This window comes from Malaclemys terrapin, chromosome 3, assembly GCF_027887155.1.
Source record: "Malaclemys terrapin pileata isolate rMalTer1 chromosome 3, rMalTer1.hap1, whole genome shotgun sequence".
Taxonomy (NCBI): Eukaryota; Metazoa; Chordata; order Testudines; family Emydidae; genus Malaclemys; species Malaclemys terrapin.
The window spans coordinates 116,059,343-116,079,440 of NC_071507.1; the positions used below are offsets into that span (position 1 = coordinate 116,059,343).

General features: G+C 41.2%; 1 protein-coding gene across 5 annotated transcripts in view; it reads right to left on the minus strand.

The window, feature by feature from the left end:
• Positions 1–20,098, minus strand: part of PKIB (cAMP-dependent protein kinase inhibitor beta) — a 96,850-nt gene that overhangs the window by 5,829 nt on the left and 70,923 nt on the right. For 3 of the 5 annotated variants that reach the window (XM_054023442.1, XM_054023438.1, XM_054023441.1), the window contains exon 2: positions 2,497–2,677. In XM_054023442.1, the coding sequence (XP_053879417.1) occupies positions 2,497–2,650 (154 nt within the window). In that variant the 5' untranslated portion in view covers positions 2,651–2,677. Of the gene's footprint in view, positions 1–2,496; positions 2,678–4,650; positions 4,716–12,433; positions 12,506–20,098 lie in introns of those variants that run through there. The other 2 variants (XM_054023440.1, XM_054023443.1) reach the window with 2 other exon arrangements.

Genomic DNA, 20,098 nt, shown 5'->3' on the forward strand with positions numbered 1-20,098 from the left:
ATAGGGTTATAAGGAATAGCCAGCATGCATTTGTCAAGAACAAATCATGCCAAAACAACCTAATTGCCTTCTTGGACTGGGCTACTGGCCTAGTGGATAGGGGAGAAGTAGTCATGATATATCTTGATTTTAGTAAGGATTTTGACACATTCTCACATGATAATCTTATAAGCAAATTAGGGAAATTGGGTACAGATGAAATTACTACAAGGTGGGTGCACAACTGGTTGAATTACCATACTCAAAGAGTAGTTACCAATAGTTTGTTGTCAAACTGGGAGGGCATACCTAGTGGGGTCCCATGGGTCAGTCTTGGGTCCAGTTCTATTCAATATTTTTATAAAGGCCTTGGATAATATAGAAGAGAATATACTTATAAAATTTGCAGATGACACTAAACTGGGAAGGATTGCAAGCACTTTGGAAGACAGGATTGGAATTCAAAATGACCTTGAAAAATTGGAGAATTGGTCTGAAACAAACAAGATGAAATTCAATAAAGATGACTGCAAAGTACTACACCTAGGAAGGAAAAATCAAATGCACGACTACAACATAGGGAATAATTGGCTAGGTGGTAGTACTGCTGAAAAGAATCTGGCGGTTCTAGTGGATCACAAATTGAATATATGTCAACAATGTGATGCAGCTGCAAAAAAGGCTAATATCATTCTGGGGTGCATTAACAGGTGTGTCAAATATAAGACATGGGAGGTAATTATCCCGCCCTGCTCAGAACTGGTGAGGCCTCAGCTGGAGTATTATGTCCAATTCTGGGCACCAGACTTTAGGGAGGATGTGAACAAATTGGAGAGAGTCCAGAATAGAGCAACAGAAATGATTAAAGGTTTAGAAAATCTGGCCTATGAGGAAAGGTTAAAAATATTGTGCATGTTTATTCTTGAGAAAAGAAGATTAAGGGGAGGACCTGATAACAGACCTCAAATATGTTAAGAGCTGTTATAAAGAACTTCTTGTCAGAGGATGTTGTGAAGGCCAAGACTAACAGGGTTCAAAAAAGAACTAGATAAACTCATGGAAGATAAGTCCATCAATGGCTATTAGCCAGGATGGGCAGGGATGGTGTCCCTAGCCTCTGTTTGCCAGAAGCTGGGAATGGGCGATGGATCATTTGATGATGACCTGTTCTGTTCATTCCCTCTGGGGCACCTGGCACTGGCCACTGTTGGAAGACAGGATACTGGGCTAGATGGAACTTTGGTCTGACCCAGTATGGCCATTCTTACGTTCTTATATTCTAAAGAGGACAGTGATCATTTGTTTTCCATGTCCACTCAAAGTAGGACAAAACGTTATGGGCTTAATCTTCAGCAACGGAGATTTAGGATAGACATTAGAAAAACAGGTTGGACAAATACCTGTCAGGGATGGTCTAGGAGGTTTATTTGGTCCTGCTTCAGCATTGGGTGCTGGACTCGATTACTTCTCAAGGTCTCTTCCAGCCCTACATTTCTATGATTCTTCTTTCTGTGCCCATCTCTTTCCCCCTCTACTTTATAATGCTCTGCCCTTAGACTTTGTGCTTCTGTTCGCCAAACACATACATCCTACATTTCTGATTCTTTTTCCACCCTTCTCGTTTCAAGCCAGCAGGTGGCAAATTGATACCTTTTTACTCCTCTACTCAAGTGCTCTATCTTCCTGTAGGATCTGCTGAGAAAAGGTCTGCCTGTTCATTACCCTCTCACAAGTCCCCCGTGATCCGCAGTGGGTTAGAAATATCAGTTATAGAACCTCAGAGATATATGAAACTGCAGATAAGACAACCATGGAAAATAAATAATAGGAACAGCTTCTCTCTTTGAGAGCACCAAAGGGCCAGAAACTAACTGAAAATCCCCTTTGGTTGAGCAAATTCTCAGCTGGGGTAAAGCTGGTGTAGCTGTCTCCTCACCACTCCTTTTCCACCCTGGCAGAGGAGGACAAGGCAGAACACAGCTCTCCTCCACAAACTTACAGCTGGCATATGGTCTCCTGGGGTGATAGGTACATCCCTAGATGGCTCGATTTATGCTTGAGTTGGGGCCAAAGCTGCAGTGGTTTTGGAATTGGGGTGCTGTAAGTGGCTTCATGACACCTCTTGCCCTCCTGTGCTGAGACCCCAGTGCAGAAGAGAATCTGGCACATAAGGTGAGTAACCAACTAACAAAATGATCGGAGGCACAACAGTGTTGTGGTGTGGGTGGTTGTTTTTTGTTGTTGTTGCTGCATGGATTTGGAATTCATCTTTTAATTCCAGCTCCCCAGCTAGTGACCAACAGGGTGGATATGGCAAGTTTAGCTGAAGTCTGGTATAAAATTAACCTTTCCCAATTAATGGGCACAACTAATGGCTGGAAAACAGATGCAGATTTAGTTCTAGCTAGAGAAGAAATACTGCCATTGCACTTGACATCATAATTGAAAGAAGTGGTAAAAGTCTTGAGAGAAAATGGAGGATAACTGCATGTTATCTCACCAATTTGTAGGCATTACCTTTTGACACAGAAAGTTCAGCTAGTTTGTGTGGCAGGTCTGAAGTCCCTGCCCCAGCCCCAGCTGGAGAACCCAGAATATCTGGTAAGGCATTTCGGCGGCCTGCCCTTCCCGATGCTGCAAAATCTGTGACCACAGGCTCCACATCAGTCATTTCTAACTTCTTTCTTCATAGCAACATCTGCAGACAGAACACACACCAAAAAAAAAGAGGCTGTAGTCTGTTTTGAAACATGCAGTAATCCTGTTACTTAACAATGGAAGGTAGTCAGCTTCTGAACAATCAAATACCAATGGCTTGTGAAAAGTGACTAACTAGTGCTTTCTTAATAAATGTCACATACTTCAATACCCTGCTGCCATAACTTTATCTATGATCTGAGAAAACATTTCACTGTTCATTTCCTTCTGTTTCTATTTGTACTTTAGCATCACAAACACAGACTAGCATAATGGATAGCTCTCAGTACCAACAAGGTACCTATAAATAGAGGCAGCCTTTCTATGAGCCACTTGTATAGGGTGTGTGTGTGTGTGTGTCCTGATCCCTTTTCTTTTTTTTTCTCTTTGTAGGTGGTTTTACCACACAATCACTTGGAAGGGAATTGAAACTCTGCCTTGCTATGTTGTCTCTGAGGAACAGTCAGTGGGTTGTATTAATTAATAATTAATCATTATTATTATTGTCCTTATTTAGGCTGAAACAAAATCCTTCCACAATTGGAGCAAGGTGTAAAGAAAGGACTCTGTGCTTTAGTTCTGACAAAGAACTAAACATAAAACCTCACAATTCCACAAAAGTCCTTTATCCTGCAAGTACAGGTGCTTTTACTTTGCCCGGTTCCCACAGAAATACTTTTAAGGGTAGGTTTAAATAAGACATGTTGTCTCTTACAAATAATGTCCTTGTGCAAATAGGTAGAACCAGTATTTCCCTATGCACTAGAAGCCTGCTTCAAAACCCACTGAAGTCAGTGGAAAGGCTCCCATTGACTGCAGTGGGCTTTGGATCTGGCCTTAGGGGACTGAGAAAAGTTATTTGCATGCAAAAGTGTTTGCAGGATCTGGCCCTAGCATATCAGCTGAGGTAGGAGTGTCTGCCCCCAAAGGGGCATGACAGGGTGGGGTGGGGGGAATAGTGTTTCAAAGTGTAATGTGTATGAATAGTTTGTAACAATTACAAATAATAACTGAAATTAACAACAACAAAACAATTTGTCCATGATATAAATAATTTGTGGTAACAATAAAAGTAATTTTTATCAAATACTAATTGTTCCATTTAAAGTAAGATTTACTTCCTTTTGGGGAGTTTGATGGTCTTTTTTATAAATATGGTCAATACTTAAAATGGGGAAGGGAGAGGAGGCGTGATCTGAAGACTAGGAATTTTGAGGTTCTTACCCTGACATTATTCATGGCAATTGTCCCTATTTAAAGAGATTTTTTTAAAGGAAAATATAAATCATCTTGCCACTCTGTTTCTCCTGTCTAGACTGCTGCTTATAACATGTTTCATTTCTATAGCACTTTTCACTTCAGAAGCATCTAGCATTTTACAGTCACTAGTACTGTCAGCCTCACAACACCCCACTGTGGTAGGTCAGAGTTAGTATCTCCAACTGAGGCAGGTAGATTAAACATGATTTGCTCAAGGTCACACAGGAAGGCTGTGGCAGAGCCAGAAATAGAACCCATTTCACCTGACTCCTAGTCCTGTGCTTCAGCCACAAAGATTATTCTTCCTCCCTTCTTGTAAACTCCTTGCAGTTGTTTAGCTTCAATTTCAAGCATAAATATTCTAAATTCATCTTTGCATTTGTCAAGAGCTAAATATACTTTAAAAATTAATGGCCAGTAGTGACAGGCATGAGCAAACTGTTTCACACAACATGAATGTGTAAATGAACCACACTATTTAAACAAGTGCAGCCACCGTAAGTGCAGGTTTGGTGGGCTAGTGGAACCTCCCTGCCTTGAATGCAAATGGTTATAGGTTCAAATCCTCACCAATCTTGCCTGGATATGATTTAAATAAATATAAACTGATATAATTATCTATCTAATATGCTATCCTGACAAGAAATACTGAGAGGAGAGATTATGTATTGCATATACATTATTCATCATAAATATTTGTCTGTTTTTACTTACTTCCTAGAGGAGTTCTGCAGTTATTGCTCATGTGCTTAGTCTTCTCATGACAGCAAGGAAAGAGGCTGGAAATCAGATTTCAAAACAGAAAAGAGCAAGACTCTAATCAGTGTCTTCCTTAGCCATTAAACTTTTAAACATTGTTACTTATTCCTGGTGCCCAGCCCACAATACCACAGCAGCTCCTTCCTCTTTTGAGCTAGCCAGTCAGGTATTGTGGTGGATCTAGCCAGTCCAGTATTGTTCCTCTTTGACTGCTGTTTTTTAAAGATAAGTAAAATAAAACAGATGCAAACTGTATGTCAAAATGCTTTCCAGAGTTACAGAATACAATTACAGTCATGTTGGCCCCAGGATATTAGGGTGGCAAGGGGAATGAGGTAATCTTTTATTGGACTAACTTTTGTTGGTGAGAGAGATGAGCTTTCAAGCTGCTTAGCTCAAAAGCTTGTCTCTCTCACCAACAGAAATTGGTTAAATAAATTATCTCACCCACATTCTCTCTCTATTTATTTAAAGATGCAGTTCAAAATTGGCCTCTGTTTTTAAAGGCCACAATGGAGGTCTTCCAATCTATGTCATGTACCTGATCTCTCTACTCTTTTCTCTCAGGAACTGGCACCTCTGTCCCCCAATATAATTCTTGTATAGGAACCTCCCCAGCTACAGCTCCTACCATCTGAAACAAGCTTCCTGTATGGTATAGTCTCCTTTCATCTACCTCGTTTCAAATTTCATCTGAAAACCTTTTTTCTCCATTATTCCCTCTTTTTTCTCCCTGATACAGTTTATCTGACTGTAATTGTATTCTGTAACTCTGGAAAGCATTTTGACATACAGTTTGCATCTGTTTTATTTTACTTAGATTTAGATTTATACATTCAATAAAAATGTATCTGGTCTCTGCTCTAGGCACTTCTGAAAAAAACTGAAAACACAGCCCCTCAGTGTCCACCAGTCCAGCATCCTGGTTTTGTGGCCAGTGTATTTCAGTGTAGCCAGCCAAAAATTAATCAAAAATACCCCATGCTACCAACAAACACCTCCACTCATTTCCTCCTCCCTTTCCAGCATTGCTGAAAGGTCAGTAGATTTAGGATATTTCAGATCAAAGGGAGGAGTGAGCCAAAAAGTTGAGGGCCACCCAAAACTTCCTGCCTGCAGCCCCTTCTCTTTTAACCCCAGGGTGCTCCAGCTCAGACTCCTTCTCTAATTACAGCTGTGGTTATTTGGCATGAAGAGAGAGGTTGTCCCTCAGGTAGGCAGATTCTAAACTTTATAGGCCAAAACCAACACCATAACTCCACCTGGAGACCAACGGGCATGTATGAAAGACCCTATTCAGAATAATAAGGCATTGTATTGTGTAAAAAAGCCCATATTTTAATATTATCAGAGATTTATTTTCCTAACTCTTTTTTCCATAATGCTTTCTGTGGCCCACTTCCTCCCCTTCCTATGGTACCCTTGTACCCCTCTATTGTCCTAGCCTGTGTAGGTAGAGCTGGGAACTACTATGTCACTATCTATTGTAGCCAAGTATCTGAAAAGGTCTGGTGTACCGTAATGTCTCAGTTTCAGTCTATGGGCGGGGGAAAGAAATAGTCAATTACAGTGTGATTTGTCCATAGTCCAGGTAAAATTCATTATTGTAGCTATCAGAAGTTTAAACAGGCATATTTTGGATACTTGGACAAAATATTGACAGGCTGTCATAACTATAAAGGGAAGGGTAACAGCTCTCCTATGTACAGTATTATAAAATCCCTCCTGGCCAGAGACTCCAAAATCCCTCTACCTGTAAAGAGTTAAGAAGCTCAGGTAACCTGGCTGACACCTGACCCAAAGGACCAATAAGGGGACAAGATACTTTCAAATCTTGGGGGAGGGGGGGAGGCTTTTGTTTGTGCTCCTTGTTTGGGAAGTTGTTTGCTCTTGGGACTGAGAGGGACCAGACATCAATCCAGGTTCTCCAAATCTTTCTGAACAAGTCTCTCATATTTCAAACTTGTAAGTAAATAGCCAGGCAAGGCATGTTAGTTTATCTTTGTTTTCTCAACTTGTAAATGTACCTTTTGCTAGAGTGTTTATCTCTGTTTGCTGTACTTTGAACCTAAGGCTAGAAGGGGGTCTGCTGAGCTCTTTAAGTTTGATTACCCTTTAAAGTTATTTTCCCATCCTGATTTTACAAAGATGATTTTTAGCTTTTTCTTTAATTAAAAGCCTTCTTTTTAAGAACCTGATTGATTTTTCCTTGTTTTTAGATCCAAGGGGGTTGGATCTTGAACCACCAGGAGTTGGTGGGAGGAAGGAGGGGGGATGGTTAATTTCTCCTTGTTTTAAGATCCAAGGGGTTTGGATCTGCATTCACCAGGGAATTGGTGAAGAGTTTCTCAAGGCTTCCCAGGGAAGGGAATTAGCTTTGGGAATGGTGGCAGCGGACCAGATCTAAGCTGGTAGTTAAGCTTAGAAGTTTTCATGCAGGCCCCCACATTTGTACCCTAAAGTTCAAAGTGGGGAAGCAGCCTTGACACAGGCAAACAACCAATATTCTTTTTTAAGTGAGCTTGCTGGCTTATTGTTACTTAGCTGCAGGACTTTCTGTCAGTGGCATACCCACCATTCCAGTCTCCTGAGAGAAATGATTCACAAAAGCTGACAGGGTTTATTAAAAACAAATGCCAAAGGAAGAGACCAAATTACTTTCTTTAAAGTCAACATCACTCTCAGGATCAAGAATAAAGTGTTTCATGGTGAATGGGAGTAATAGATGCCCTGATCCATATTCACTGTCAGCAATGTCTCTCTCTCACTCTATCAGGAAGCAGACAAATCACCGATACACATATTTTTGAAGCCTTTTTTTCTCCCCGTCTTTTCCCTGAATGCAAGGCTTACTCACAGACACATTACTGTGGTTATTCTGCTTGGGAGGACTGACTAATCCTCATGAAATGTCATAGTGCCTGACATTGGTATTGCTGCCAGTTCACACAAGAAACAGAAAGAAAAAAAACGTCTCCACTTGGTATTCTTAAACATGTCTGTCTTTTCTAAATCTTCACACCTGGTTCTTAGGAAAATACACTTTCTGCCCACCATCAAAGAGAGAATTATATTCCTTAACACTGTCATCTTTTGAAAGTCCGTTTTTTAAGAAGCCTTCCTGTATCAGAGAACTACACTCAAGAACATCTGGAAAAGATGGTATATAGTAACTAAGAGTTAATGGGCCAGAGCCATATTAAGATTTATTCTGTATCTTGATGGACTCTCAATGCATGGTCAGCATCATTTAAGTCATAATTTATTCATGAAAAGCTTTGCATTGTTTTCATTTGTAAATAATAATAATACTTTGTGCTCTTATAGCATTTTTCTCCAAAGTTCTCTGGCTACAAGAGGGTTTTCATGTGACAGCAGCCTAGGCCCCTATTAAATGATATACTGCCTGCAGTGCAAATGAGAGGAAAATGACACCTTCTTAGCTATGCAGTTCCTGTGTTTTCATAACCTCTTATGTTGTGATACGCTCTGATGGCATTACTACCTACTCCTAAGAATTTCTTCTATACTTAGGACTCCCTCATAATATATGCTAATACTATTGCTGGTGGGAAGAGGGAAACATTTGAGGAGCTTGGCACCATCATTGTATCTCCCACCATATGAGGAGTCTGCTATCAAATATTCCAGTTAGACTGTATCCTGGGAGTTTGTCTCAATTCTTCACTGTTTCTAGACGCCAAATTAGTTACAGCTGCCAAAACCCTGTCACCTGAGACCAGTAAAGTGGCTGCAGATGATGGCTTAGCCAATTCTAGCCATTGTGACTTCCAGGCTGGGTCCATGCATCTCGCTGTACTTGGCAATGAATGTCCTGACCTTAAAAATACTCTGATTGGTCCAAAACACAGCAGCCTGGCTCCTAGGCAACACCAGCTTTAAAGAGCTCATCAACCCACTGCTCTGTTCTCTCCACAGACCTCCCTCCCCATAGAAAACCAACATATTGACCCTCTTTTTTAAGACCTTCTATAGCAAGGAGCCAATGTGTGCTCTCAATAAGGGACCAAGACCTCCCTCAGTGGTGACATTCCACAGGAACAATGACATTTTCACCCTTGAAGTTGACACTCACAAGAAAAGGGGAGAGATTGGTCTAAGCAACTGTCCAAAGACTCTGGAATTCCAGAGGAGGGAAGAATGATCACAGACCTCAAGGCCCTTACAAATAAATGTAAAACTTATTTCTTTATCCTAATCTTTCCCCAGTAACACCCAGAGCAACACCAAAGAAAAAGAAGAGAAGAAGAAGAGAGGAAATTACTTTCCAGCATCTTCCTATGCAGAAGGGAGAGATTGAGCCAGGGTCCAACAAATGAGTTCTCATTAGTTCATTTTGGGGAAATATTCAGCTATCTATAGTGATGGGTACCAAACAGGAACCTAGACAGATAGATATATGGATAGCACCTTTCGTCAGAGGATCTCAGTGTGATTTTCAAATGTGAATAAAACTCACAACACACTGGGAAAGAGAGCATTGTAACTATTTTACAGATGAGTAAAGGGAAGCACAGACAAGTGTAAGTGACTGGCACAATGTCACACATGGAGTCAATAACCAAATCCAGGTGTCTTGAGCTATGCTAACCACTGAACAACACCCTTCCCAATAACTAACACGCAAAAGTGACTCAAACCACAGAAAAATTAAAGCAGAAAGGAAAATAAAACCCTCAACTTGGATTTCCCCCCATCCCTTTAGTTTCTTAATGAATGACGACAATGAAAGCAAGGACATGGCAAAGTGGTTTTCCCCACATCCTGAGCGCTGACCACATGGGCCTCTGCACTCTACTTCGTGACTCAGAAAAAGAAAGCACAAGCGCCATTCCACACAGTGAGACTGAATTACATCCCTGTGTCATCCTTTTCAATCCATTAACAATGAAGCAGCATGTATGAGTTTTTCCACAACTCCTGACATATTCTTAGTCTTATGTAGTTATACTGGTTACTTATGAGCTTGGGGATAACATTTAACCTTTGTTATTTGTACTCAAAAAGCTTTTCATTTCTTTTGGCTCCCTCTGTTCTCTGAAGCTTGACATGTTTGTGTTCCTGCTTGGGTCTTACGTTCTGGATCTGACACTTACTTGTTATGGCATTTGTGCACTGTGGAATTTCCAGCTATAGGGCTTCTTTTGGATCTGCTCCAAGCTGACGGAATGCATTTCCATACGATTAAGGTCACACTTAAAACATGGTATTGTTGGTGTTGCACTCCATATGTTTTATGGAAATATGCTTATGAGTATGAATATGATGTAACTGGAATATGCTTTATTCAAAAGGCCTCTTGTAAGGTATCATAACAAAGGTTATAAACAATTCTTCCTATTTGCATGATTGTATCATTCTTGTATCTGAAGCTAGAAATATGAAGTATAACTCTGAGGTCCTATTGTAATTATGCAAAGTGTGGGCCATTAATGGTGGTTTAGAATCTTAATGCTCCCACTGACTAGAAAAATTGGTTGTAAATGGTTTATTTACCTGCACGCCTTCTTGTGTATGTGTGGGCCAACACAGGAAGAATGGAGACTAGGAGTCTTACAGTGACATGTGACCATGTCACATGATACTGGAATCCATCTTAATCCTTGTACTTTTCCATTGATGAGGCGGGGGTAGGGACAAGCACAGAGAAAAGATTCTCGCCTTGTGCCAAAGCTATAAAAGGAGATGGAGCAGGACAAAAGGGGTGGCCAGTCATGAGAAAACCCCTGCTTACCACTTGAAAAGTCTGCTGGATTTAACAAAAACTGTACCGGGGAAAGGATTGGGTCCAGACTAGGAAAGAGTCTAGTCTGTGAAAGAAGCTTATTGGAACATCTTTGAGGCTGAGATATTACCTATAATCAGTTTCTTAATGTATTAGGCTTAGACTTGTGTGTTTTGTTTTATTTTACTTGTGACTTACTTTGTTCTGTCTGTTATTACTTGAAACCACTTAAATCCTACTTTTTATACTTAATAAAAATCACTTTTGTTTATTGATAAACCCAGAGTAAGTGATTAATACCTGGGAGAGCAAACAGCTGTGTATATCTCTCTATCAGTGATATAGAGGACGAACAATTTACGAATTTACCCTTTATACGCTTTATACAGAGTAAAATGGATTTATATGGGGTTTGAATGCCATTGGGATCTGGGTGTCTGGGTGCTGGAAACAGGTAACCTGCCGAGCTGTTTTTAGTTAAAGTCTGCAGCTTTGGGGGCATGATCCAGACCCTGTGTCTGTGTTGCAGCAGGCTAGTATGTCTGGCTCAACAAGGCAGGGTTCTGGAGTCCCAAGCTGGCAGTGGAAAATGGGCTCAGAGGTAGTTTCATCACATCAGGTGACAGTCCCAAGGGGGTCTTTGTGACCGAACCCATCACATTTGGTATTTGTCCAGTCCTCTCAGCTAGATTACAGCAATGCAAAATACCTGAGTACTTCAGTGCTTAGGGAACTCCAGCTAGTACAGAACTCTGCAGCATATCTCAGCAATGCTGGCTACTGTGAACATATCAGGCCTGTCTTCTGCTCTCTACACTGGCTTCCCATAGAATGTTGAATCAAGTTCAAGCTCTTAGTCCTTATGTTCAAGGAGCTGCTGGGCCCAGGGTATCTAAAAGAATAACTAAAGCTCAGGGATGAAGACTGTGGTCAACAACTTTCACACCTCTGGCACAATGGACCTCTCTAACATAAGGGTAAAGCTTGTCTGTACGTGAGACAGCTTCTTGCAGACCAGTCCAAGACTGTGGAACGAACTCCCCTGGGAAGTAAGGACCATCACAAGTTTCAGCACATTCTGCTCTAAGTGCAAGGCACATTCCTCTGACCTGTCCGTCTCTAAGAGAAAAACACAGCAGAGAGAGAGAGTGTGTGTATTAGGAAAAAATTTTCAAAACAAAACACTCCACTGCACACACACTCCCCCTTGGGGAGAGGATGATAGAACAAATGCACGACAGATGTGTGGTCATGTTGCTTAATGCACTACTGGAAGGCACACAGATACTACAGTGATAAGCATGGTATAAAAAATCCATATAGAATAGAATAGGTTCAGTGTGGGTTGTGGGTTTGATATTTGGTTTGTATAGCACTGATACACTTTGAAGTTACTAATGTTATTTCATTTTATAAAGTAACTGTCCAGCTTTTCCACTGAAAAAGAAAAAATGGGGAGAGGCATGATGCTGAAAATTATTTCACAAATGATTGTCAGTAAGTAAAATTTAGGCTAAATACAGTGACATTTGCTGAAGACAGTCAATACTAGCCAAGAAAGCAATCACATTCCAAATGACTTTGGAAGGGTACGAGCTGTGACAGATAAGAGCCTTAGTCACATCCACAAGTGAGGTAATGCAGCTAGAGAGAAAAACAGATAAAGCCTATTGTATTTGCACATGGCTGAAAGAAATCAATCACGCCCAGACCCTGCTATATAATAAGAAATTAAGCCCAGTGGCAAACCGAGCCAAATGCTGTCTCCAGTGCTGTGGCCATCCAGTCTTACAGTGTTTCTGTTCCCTATTGAATAAGTGGCATAAATATATAATGTGCTACCTATGCATGTATCATGGATTTATAGGGGCTGTGTAATGCTCCCAGCCTTTCAACCACCTCCCAGGAGTAACCATATTAGCATGCCAGAACCCAAGGGTCCACCCAAAATACAAGGGTGAATTCCCAAGCTATCTACATCCAAGATTGTACCTTTCGGCTCCAGCATCCTTTTTTTCTCTCACTCTGTGGCTCTCCCCAGCGACTCCAACTGAGATCAGACTGCTGAAAGAGGTTTTAGCTTCTGAGGGAGCAATGCAACCCAGCAAGCATCTGCAGCGATACTAGGCAGCCTTTTCAAAACAAGGTAGTATTATTAGCCAATAGGAGCATAGCATGCAAAAATTCTTAGATTAATATGGAAAAGCCACGCTCAACTGGGAGTCCAGTATTAGTAGAAGAAATGGCCACACAGTGGTAGGCTCATCTGGGAGCCATCTTGGCTCCCTGTCTCTGTGTCTCTCTGTCTGTGAGCCCAGATCTTAACAGCCACCGGAAACCTCGTTCCTTTGTTCTCCTGACTCCAGCTATGCTGTGTTCACATGTTCAGCCTGCTTTGGCTTCCCGGTTAGAAAGCATTTATGTCCCAGTCATTGGTTCTTTCATTGTCTCCTCTGAGCCGTTCATTCATATACATTGATTCCAACCAGTTCTTGTTAAAGTATCTGGTATCAACCCAGATAAAATATATGACACCTTGCTATGCCTCATTCCTCTCTCCCCTAGGAGAAGTCAATCCATTTATATTCTGTGTATAGCAATACAAAGGGGTGGGTAAACTAAGGCACACATATGGCTCCTAAACATATTCCCAAAAATTCCTACATTCATCACAGCACAGAATACACTTCTTGAGTGTATCCCAAAGGTCCCATATCCTTACTCCATTCATGATCCACCTTTGCCCTGATTCCTATTGGAAAACTTGCTGACTGGCAATGACAAGCTTGAGGAGTAGTTTGGGAATCATTTACATGTCCTATTTAATAGGACAGATTTATCAGGATACTCTGGATGCTATAGCCAGTCAGCTAAACTAGGCGTGTGGCTGCTGTGCATTGCCAGAGCAGGACAAAGCAGCCAGAGAGTACCACTGAATTTGGCCTTATATGTATTGCATTTATTTAGCGCTGATAGTATACTTGTGTGTGTATGTACATATATAGTGTGCCTCAAGCTGTTTATTTGTCTATTGTTGCTTTATGAACTCCTTTGGGCAGGGATTGAGCCTTCTTTTCTGTCTGGAAAGCGCCTAACTAAGATCTTGTGGATGCTGCCAGAAAATCAATACAAAGATCCAGCAATGAGTTATACCATAATTAGATTTCTTAATATACGCGGCAAATGCCACCATTCTCAAATTAGCTTACTCCATTGCTGGAGAAAAAAACCCTACTAAACAAGATGGTCCACTGCATGCAGTTTTCTCCCTCGATGTGACAGATGTTAGTCATATCACTTAGGCCCCAGATCCACAAAGGGACTTGTGTGCTGCAACACTGAATGTCACTGAATGCCTAACTTTTAGGTACCTACAAAAATAACAGAAATGACACTGAGATCTACAGAGTCTGAGCTAGGCAACTAGACTCCCTATATAATTAAAAGGGAAGAGCTAGCACCTTAGACTGTGATCCACGGAGCCAACACATTAGGCGGGGAGCTGCCTAAGCTAGTCAATGGGAGATGCCGACCAGAGGGGTGTGTGCGAAGACCCACCCCATCATGGAGATAGGCACCTAAGTCTCGGCTGCAGAGGGGTGCTTATCTCTGCTTGCAATCCACAAACTGGGGGAAAATATGCACTTGTCCAAGTCACGTGAATCACATCCTAAGTATCAGCAAAATAGCTATTTCAATGCTTGATCAGCATGCTTACAATAACATGTCGGTAACTGGCCCAGCATGCCCACATACAGACATGTAAACCTGAGGACTCTGTATTGGAATCACAGGTAGAGTCAATAACTTCAAGAAATAATGTGATCCCATCATTTTATTAACTGTTCTTATTTAAACCCCAGCTGTCATTTGCTATATTTTTCAGAGGGATAGAAATTATTTCATAAGCATGGTGCATGCTGTACATTCCACAGTCTGCATCCTGCCTACAGAGTCATCACATGCCTGGCTAGCCACCGTAAACAAACATCTAACATCCCCATCACAAAATCAGACAGCTCCCCCTGCTCATCGATGGATGAGGTCCTAGTCAGATGGAAAACACATTGTGAAAGCATGCTGAACCACATGCCTGCTGACAACTGTCCAGAGCTACAGGTCTCGGCAAACTGCACAGCTGAAGACCCAGGGATGAACATTTATCCTCCATCATCCGAGGGTGTGCTGCTGGATCTGATGGTATTCCACTTGCGCTCCTTAAAAAAAAAAGGTGACTTTGGAACCAGTGAGCATCAGCTTGCACCAACTTTTCTTAAAAGTGTGGGCTTTGAGAAAAGTATCAGCAGAATGGAAGATGGCATCATAGTGTCCTGTACAAGAGTAAAGGATCCCTCTTCGAGTGTGGCAGCTGCAGGCCAATCTGATAGTTATTGCTCCCTGGAAAGGTCTTTGCTCAGATTCTGCTTGGTGGGATGCAGCCACTCCTTAACAGATATCATCATCCACAGCTATCAGGTTTCACTGTTGGGTGGTCAACAATGGATGCTGTCGTTACCTTCCAGCTTCTGGATGAGCTGCACCGAGAATGTAACTGCCCACTTTACGTTGCATATATTGACATCAAAGTGGCTTTTGATTCAGTCAATGGGCCAGCATTTTGGCTCTCACTGAAAGGAATTGGCGTCCCAGATGTTCTGCTAAATCTGATGCATGATCTTTACATTGGTACTGGTGCAAAAGTGTTGGTTCCTGGCTTCAACTGCATTTCTATACAACTTTAGGTGTGCAGCAGGGATATATTCTTGTCCCGGCACTATTCTGTCAAGCTATCAACTGGATATTAAGACTCACTGCTCCACAGGTCAGACTCAAGATTGGCCAAGAAGCGTTCACCAACCAAGATTACACTGACAATGATGCCTTGCTTGTGGAGAAGAAAGAAAATTTCAGCCCCAACTTTCGAAGTCTCTAAGATGCTGCTCATATTACAGGGTTGAACATCTCGTAGAAGTAGACCAAGGTCAAGAATCTCAGAATTGGGCCATCAGCTACACCAGTGCAAGTGGGGTTGAGTACCATGGAGAGTGTTGATGAGTTCATCTACCTAGGCTGTAAGCAGGGTTCAAATAGTCTCAGCAAACTGGACATTCTTTGATGAATAGGTCTTGCTGCCTCCTGCATGAAGTCCATGTCTCGCTTAGGGATGCAAAAACATCTTTGCACTGAGACAAAGTTTGGGATCTGTGAAACCTGTGTACTACCTGTATTGCTATTTGACTTTGTGCAAAATGTCATAATTTCACAGAGATCTGGCCTTCCTTCAATGACTCATTATATTCAAAAGTGGCATGGCATGCTCTTTGGCTGCATCTCCAAGATGGACAAAGACACCCAGAACATTATGTTCTCAAACTCTCCATTGACACTTGAAGAGGTGAACTTTCTGACCCTACCTGGTGCCACTCACAGGGCCACCCCAGAAATTTATGGATTCACAGGATTGAGCCAGATCTAGGAACTTCACTACACAATGCCTGGTGCAAAGCCATCAACTGTGATCACATTCGCTGGTGCAATGGTCCCTTAGTAAACTATGCATGTTCGATGATGATGCACATGTTGTCATGTCATTTTCTACTCCCTTAAATTGAATATAGTTCTTGTGAGAGATTCTGGAGTTATAGCCCTAAAAGTGAAGTCTTCTATTGGTCAACAGAACAGGAAGTAGCAATCCAAGTTTCTGCATTATTGTGCCTAAAATCTGTTCTGTGGAGATTGCCTTCAAGGATTAGAAGATATTTCATTCTCCACAGCTACCCAGTCCTCGCCTCCTCTTCATCTTGAGGCTTCCTGCAAGTCTCCCAACTGTGATAGTACGTTTTATGAAGTGGATGCTTTCCATTATGAAATGGACTGAGAACATCAACTCATTTCATGTTGGCCACCAAATAGTGATCAGAGAATAATGATTCTTATTAATTGCCAACCTAAGTAGGTTTGAACTAGTAATCTAGGTGTGAAAGCCTCTAAATTGCTCATTACTGAGCCATCAGGCCCTCAGATTAATTTTTATTTTAAAACAAACAAAAAGCATGAACCCTTTGTGGTTTTAATCCCTCAAATTAAGTAGATCAAGCCCAAATTCATGGCCAGATAGGTTTTACTGTCAAATTTTATCACATTTATGATCCTCATCAGCAGGTTGTTGGGTTTTTTTTATATGTTAGAATAAGAATTCTCCCTGCACCAATTCAATAAATTACATAAGTAATCTAGGAGTGGGTTAATATTTTAAAAAAAATCTAATTATGGGATTGTAATTATATTTTGATCAGTGAAGATATTTACTGCAGTTTAGTTGGTAACACTGATTATATAGTTAAAGTATTAGAAGTATTTAATATATTGGTTTTGCTCATGGATATCTGTTAAAAATATAGGGCCAAATTCTGCTCTTGGATATTGTGTTGTAAATCCAAAGTAAATCCACTGAAGTCAATGGAGACACTTTGGATTCACATTGGCTCAAATGAGAGCAGAATTTTTTGCATAGTGGTGAAGTATTCTCTCATGTAGAAGCTGATCCAAAGCCCACTGAAGTAAACATCAGAGGGCTTTGGATCAGTTCATCCTCTCTCTTATTCTGGGCCCAATTCTACTTACTGATGTGACAGTTCTCATCCTCAGTCATCTTTACAATCATGTCCTTTTAAGACCCCTTTGCCTGAAGAGAGATAGGGAGGAGAGAATCTTTTCCCTCAGATGTAATATTTTGTGTCTTGTTAAGCACAGTAGATGGACACAGGTGTAACTAGATCTATTATACTGGAGTGCCAACTCTGCTAGAGGGTAAGCAATACTTTTGATTCAAAGTTCTCATATTCTCATTCTGACTCCAGCATAGGGTGGGCACACTGAAATAGAAACCCCTACACCTGCAGACCAAGAATTATTCACCACAATTATTTGGAGAATAAAATGAACACATTTGAGAAGGGAAGATAATTTGATTCAGAAAGTCACAAGCTGTTCTCAGACAGTTTGAGGTGTAACTTCTCAAATATACTGTTCATTATCAATTACTCACCCAGTTCTAAAGGAGAACATGTAAAGGACTGGCAAGCTAAACCATTTCTGGTCTTTACAGTCCAAGAACATAAGCATATGGATGACTTTATTTTTTAGGGCAGCAATCTGCTTACACCCCCTTGTATAAATTAGTTTTTTAAATCTAAAACGCTTCTAGATTTTATTGTTTGGCCAGATTTCATGAGAATCAGCTTTATGGGTAAAATGCTGGCACTTGTTACATTAATGGTTCACAAATTCAAAGGATCAGTGAGTGTGTCTTCATCATCAAGTTATGATCCTTTGTTGTGCATCACTCCAATCTCTTCACCCCCATCTGAATCCCTCCTCTGTCTCCCTCTTCTCCATGGCATCAAGTTCATGCTTCCTGTTCTCACTTTGAATGCCCTACAAAATTCTCTGCATCTCTAATTATTTGTTCTTGTCTCTTACAAGCCCCACCCCTTCTGCTCCATCAATGATATAGGCTTCACTGCCCCATTTCTCTGCTTGTCCCATTAATGTCTACAGAAACCCTGAAAAAGCCAATTTATTTTGCTGCTTTAGGAAGATAGGGCATTGGACAGTGATCCTGGCATTTCATTCATGTTGTAGAATGCTAAGTCAGTGGTTAATAAAACATTGACCGTCCATAAAGTTGACGAAGACCCTTGCCTTTGCATATAGAACTGCGCTTAAGGAGGACAATTCAGCTGGATCATTTTGGTGCAGTTGGTTCCTGGCAAGAACTCACTGAAACACGAACCAACAGGGGGTCATTGTGCTGGTACATCTGACCTGAAGTGTAGGAGGTCTCCTTTGTGGAACCAGCCCTGATAGAACATGTCCATTTGGAATGTGAGCCCTGTAATAAAGGCAACATGGGACTAGTGTTGCTGTGCCAATCACTTCAGTACACTGGAGAGTCCCTGTGTGAGCTGATGAAGTTTCTTACTGCTGTGACATTAGAGGCACTGACTCTGACTTTAACATTCATGTAGATGACAAGTAACCAGGAACATATAAGGCTGATTTAGGCCACAGTCTTGTTGCAATTTCCATAGGCTACACTTCAGGAACTTCTGTTCTAATTCTTTTTTGGTTTGTTTTGTTTTTTTGTTCTGAAATCAGCTTTCAAACTTTTTTTCTTCAGCCCTGCTCTATAAATCACATTTACACTTTGGTTATATTTTAACCTATTTTATATATCTCAAACCCAGCTGTTGCTGACTATCAAATGAATCCTAATTTATAAATGTTCCATTGTTTTCCTGCATACAGCATGTGTACTCTGCCTAATACAACTGCACTCATTACACACCTTCTAAATCATATTCATTTAATCTCCAGAATCTCCTGCTTCAATCATTTTAATAAAATTAACCATAGAAAAATCGGTCTCATACTAGGGTGACTAACCCATGAAATTTGATTTCAGATTTTATTATTCAAAATAGCCTAATCAGAAATGTGTCTATGCAAAGCCTCATAATTTGAATTAAACAGTTTCAGCTATCCTCGACTCACAGATCTTTAAATCATATTTTTGGAGAGTTTTAGCTACAGATAGAATATGTGCAAACACTTTCAAACCTTTTGAAACTTTTGATAGATGTCCCCATGAGTACAACTTTAGGCTCTGATCCTACAATTATGCAGTGCTTAGCTTCACGCATGTGGCGTCAATGAGTAAAAGTTTAGCACATGCCCCTAAGTGTTTGCAGGATCAGTGACTTCAGTGGAACTGAAGCACATGCTTTGCTGAATTGGAGCCTCAGTGCCAGATCCCATAGGCAGCTTTAATTCAAGCTTTTTCCATTCCATATATGGGACTGGATCAGATTTTCATGCACCATTATTTTGTGTTGAATGGATGCACAGATATTGGTCCTTGGGAGACTCCAATTCTCAAATGGAGGCTCTCCATCGGATTTGCATCACGGCATCTGCCATGGGCAGTTTACAAGGGATATGGAATCAACATCATCTCAGTATGACAATCAAGTTCAGAATTTATTTGAGCTGTATCCTTCCCATACTGTTGTACGACTGCGAAACATGGAAACTGCGCTGCTCAGACTGTACAAAACTGGAGGCTTTCCACACAAAATTCAACGTTGTATATTGGGCATATAGTGGAATGACTTCATCTGTGATGCACATGTCTATGGTCGCTCGGGTCTACAGACTACTGGGGCCATTGTCCACAGGCAGCACCTTACGCTTTTCGGACATGTCACAAGGATGCCACAAGACGTTCCAGCAAACGCCGTTCTACGGGTGGCTTGTAACATCCGGGATAAAATTCCACCAACCGAGAGGTGGAGGCGGCCCAAAGGCAGACCCCCTATTACATGGTTTCATCAAGTCTGTTCCGATGTTGGACTTTCAGGCCGTCAAGCCTTTGCGGTTGCAGGTATGGACCAAATTGTCTGGCTGAGTGTTGAAGAGAGAGAGAGACTCTGGGTATCTGCAGGAGGGATTGATGATTCATTTGCAATATGGAATCATTTATAATTAAAGAAAACCAAAATATCAAGCTAAGCTCAGCGTTTTGGGTGGTCATCTTGATGCGTCCCCAAGTTACGCAAGGATGCAGAGGTTGCAGCTGTTTGTAGTGACAGGCAG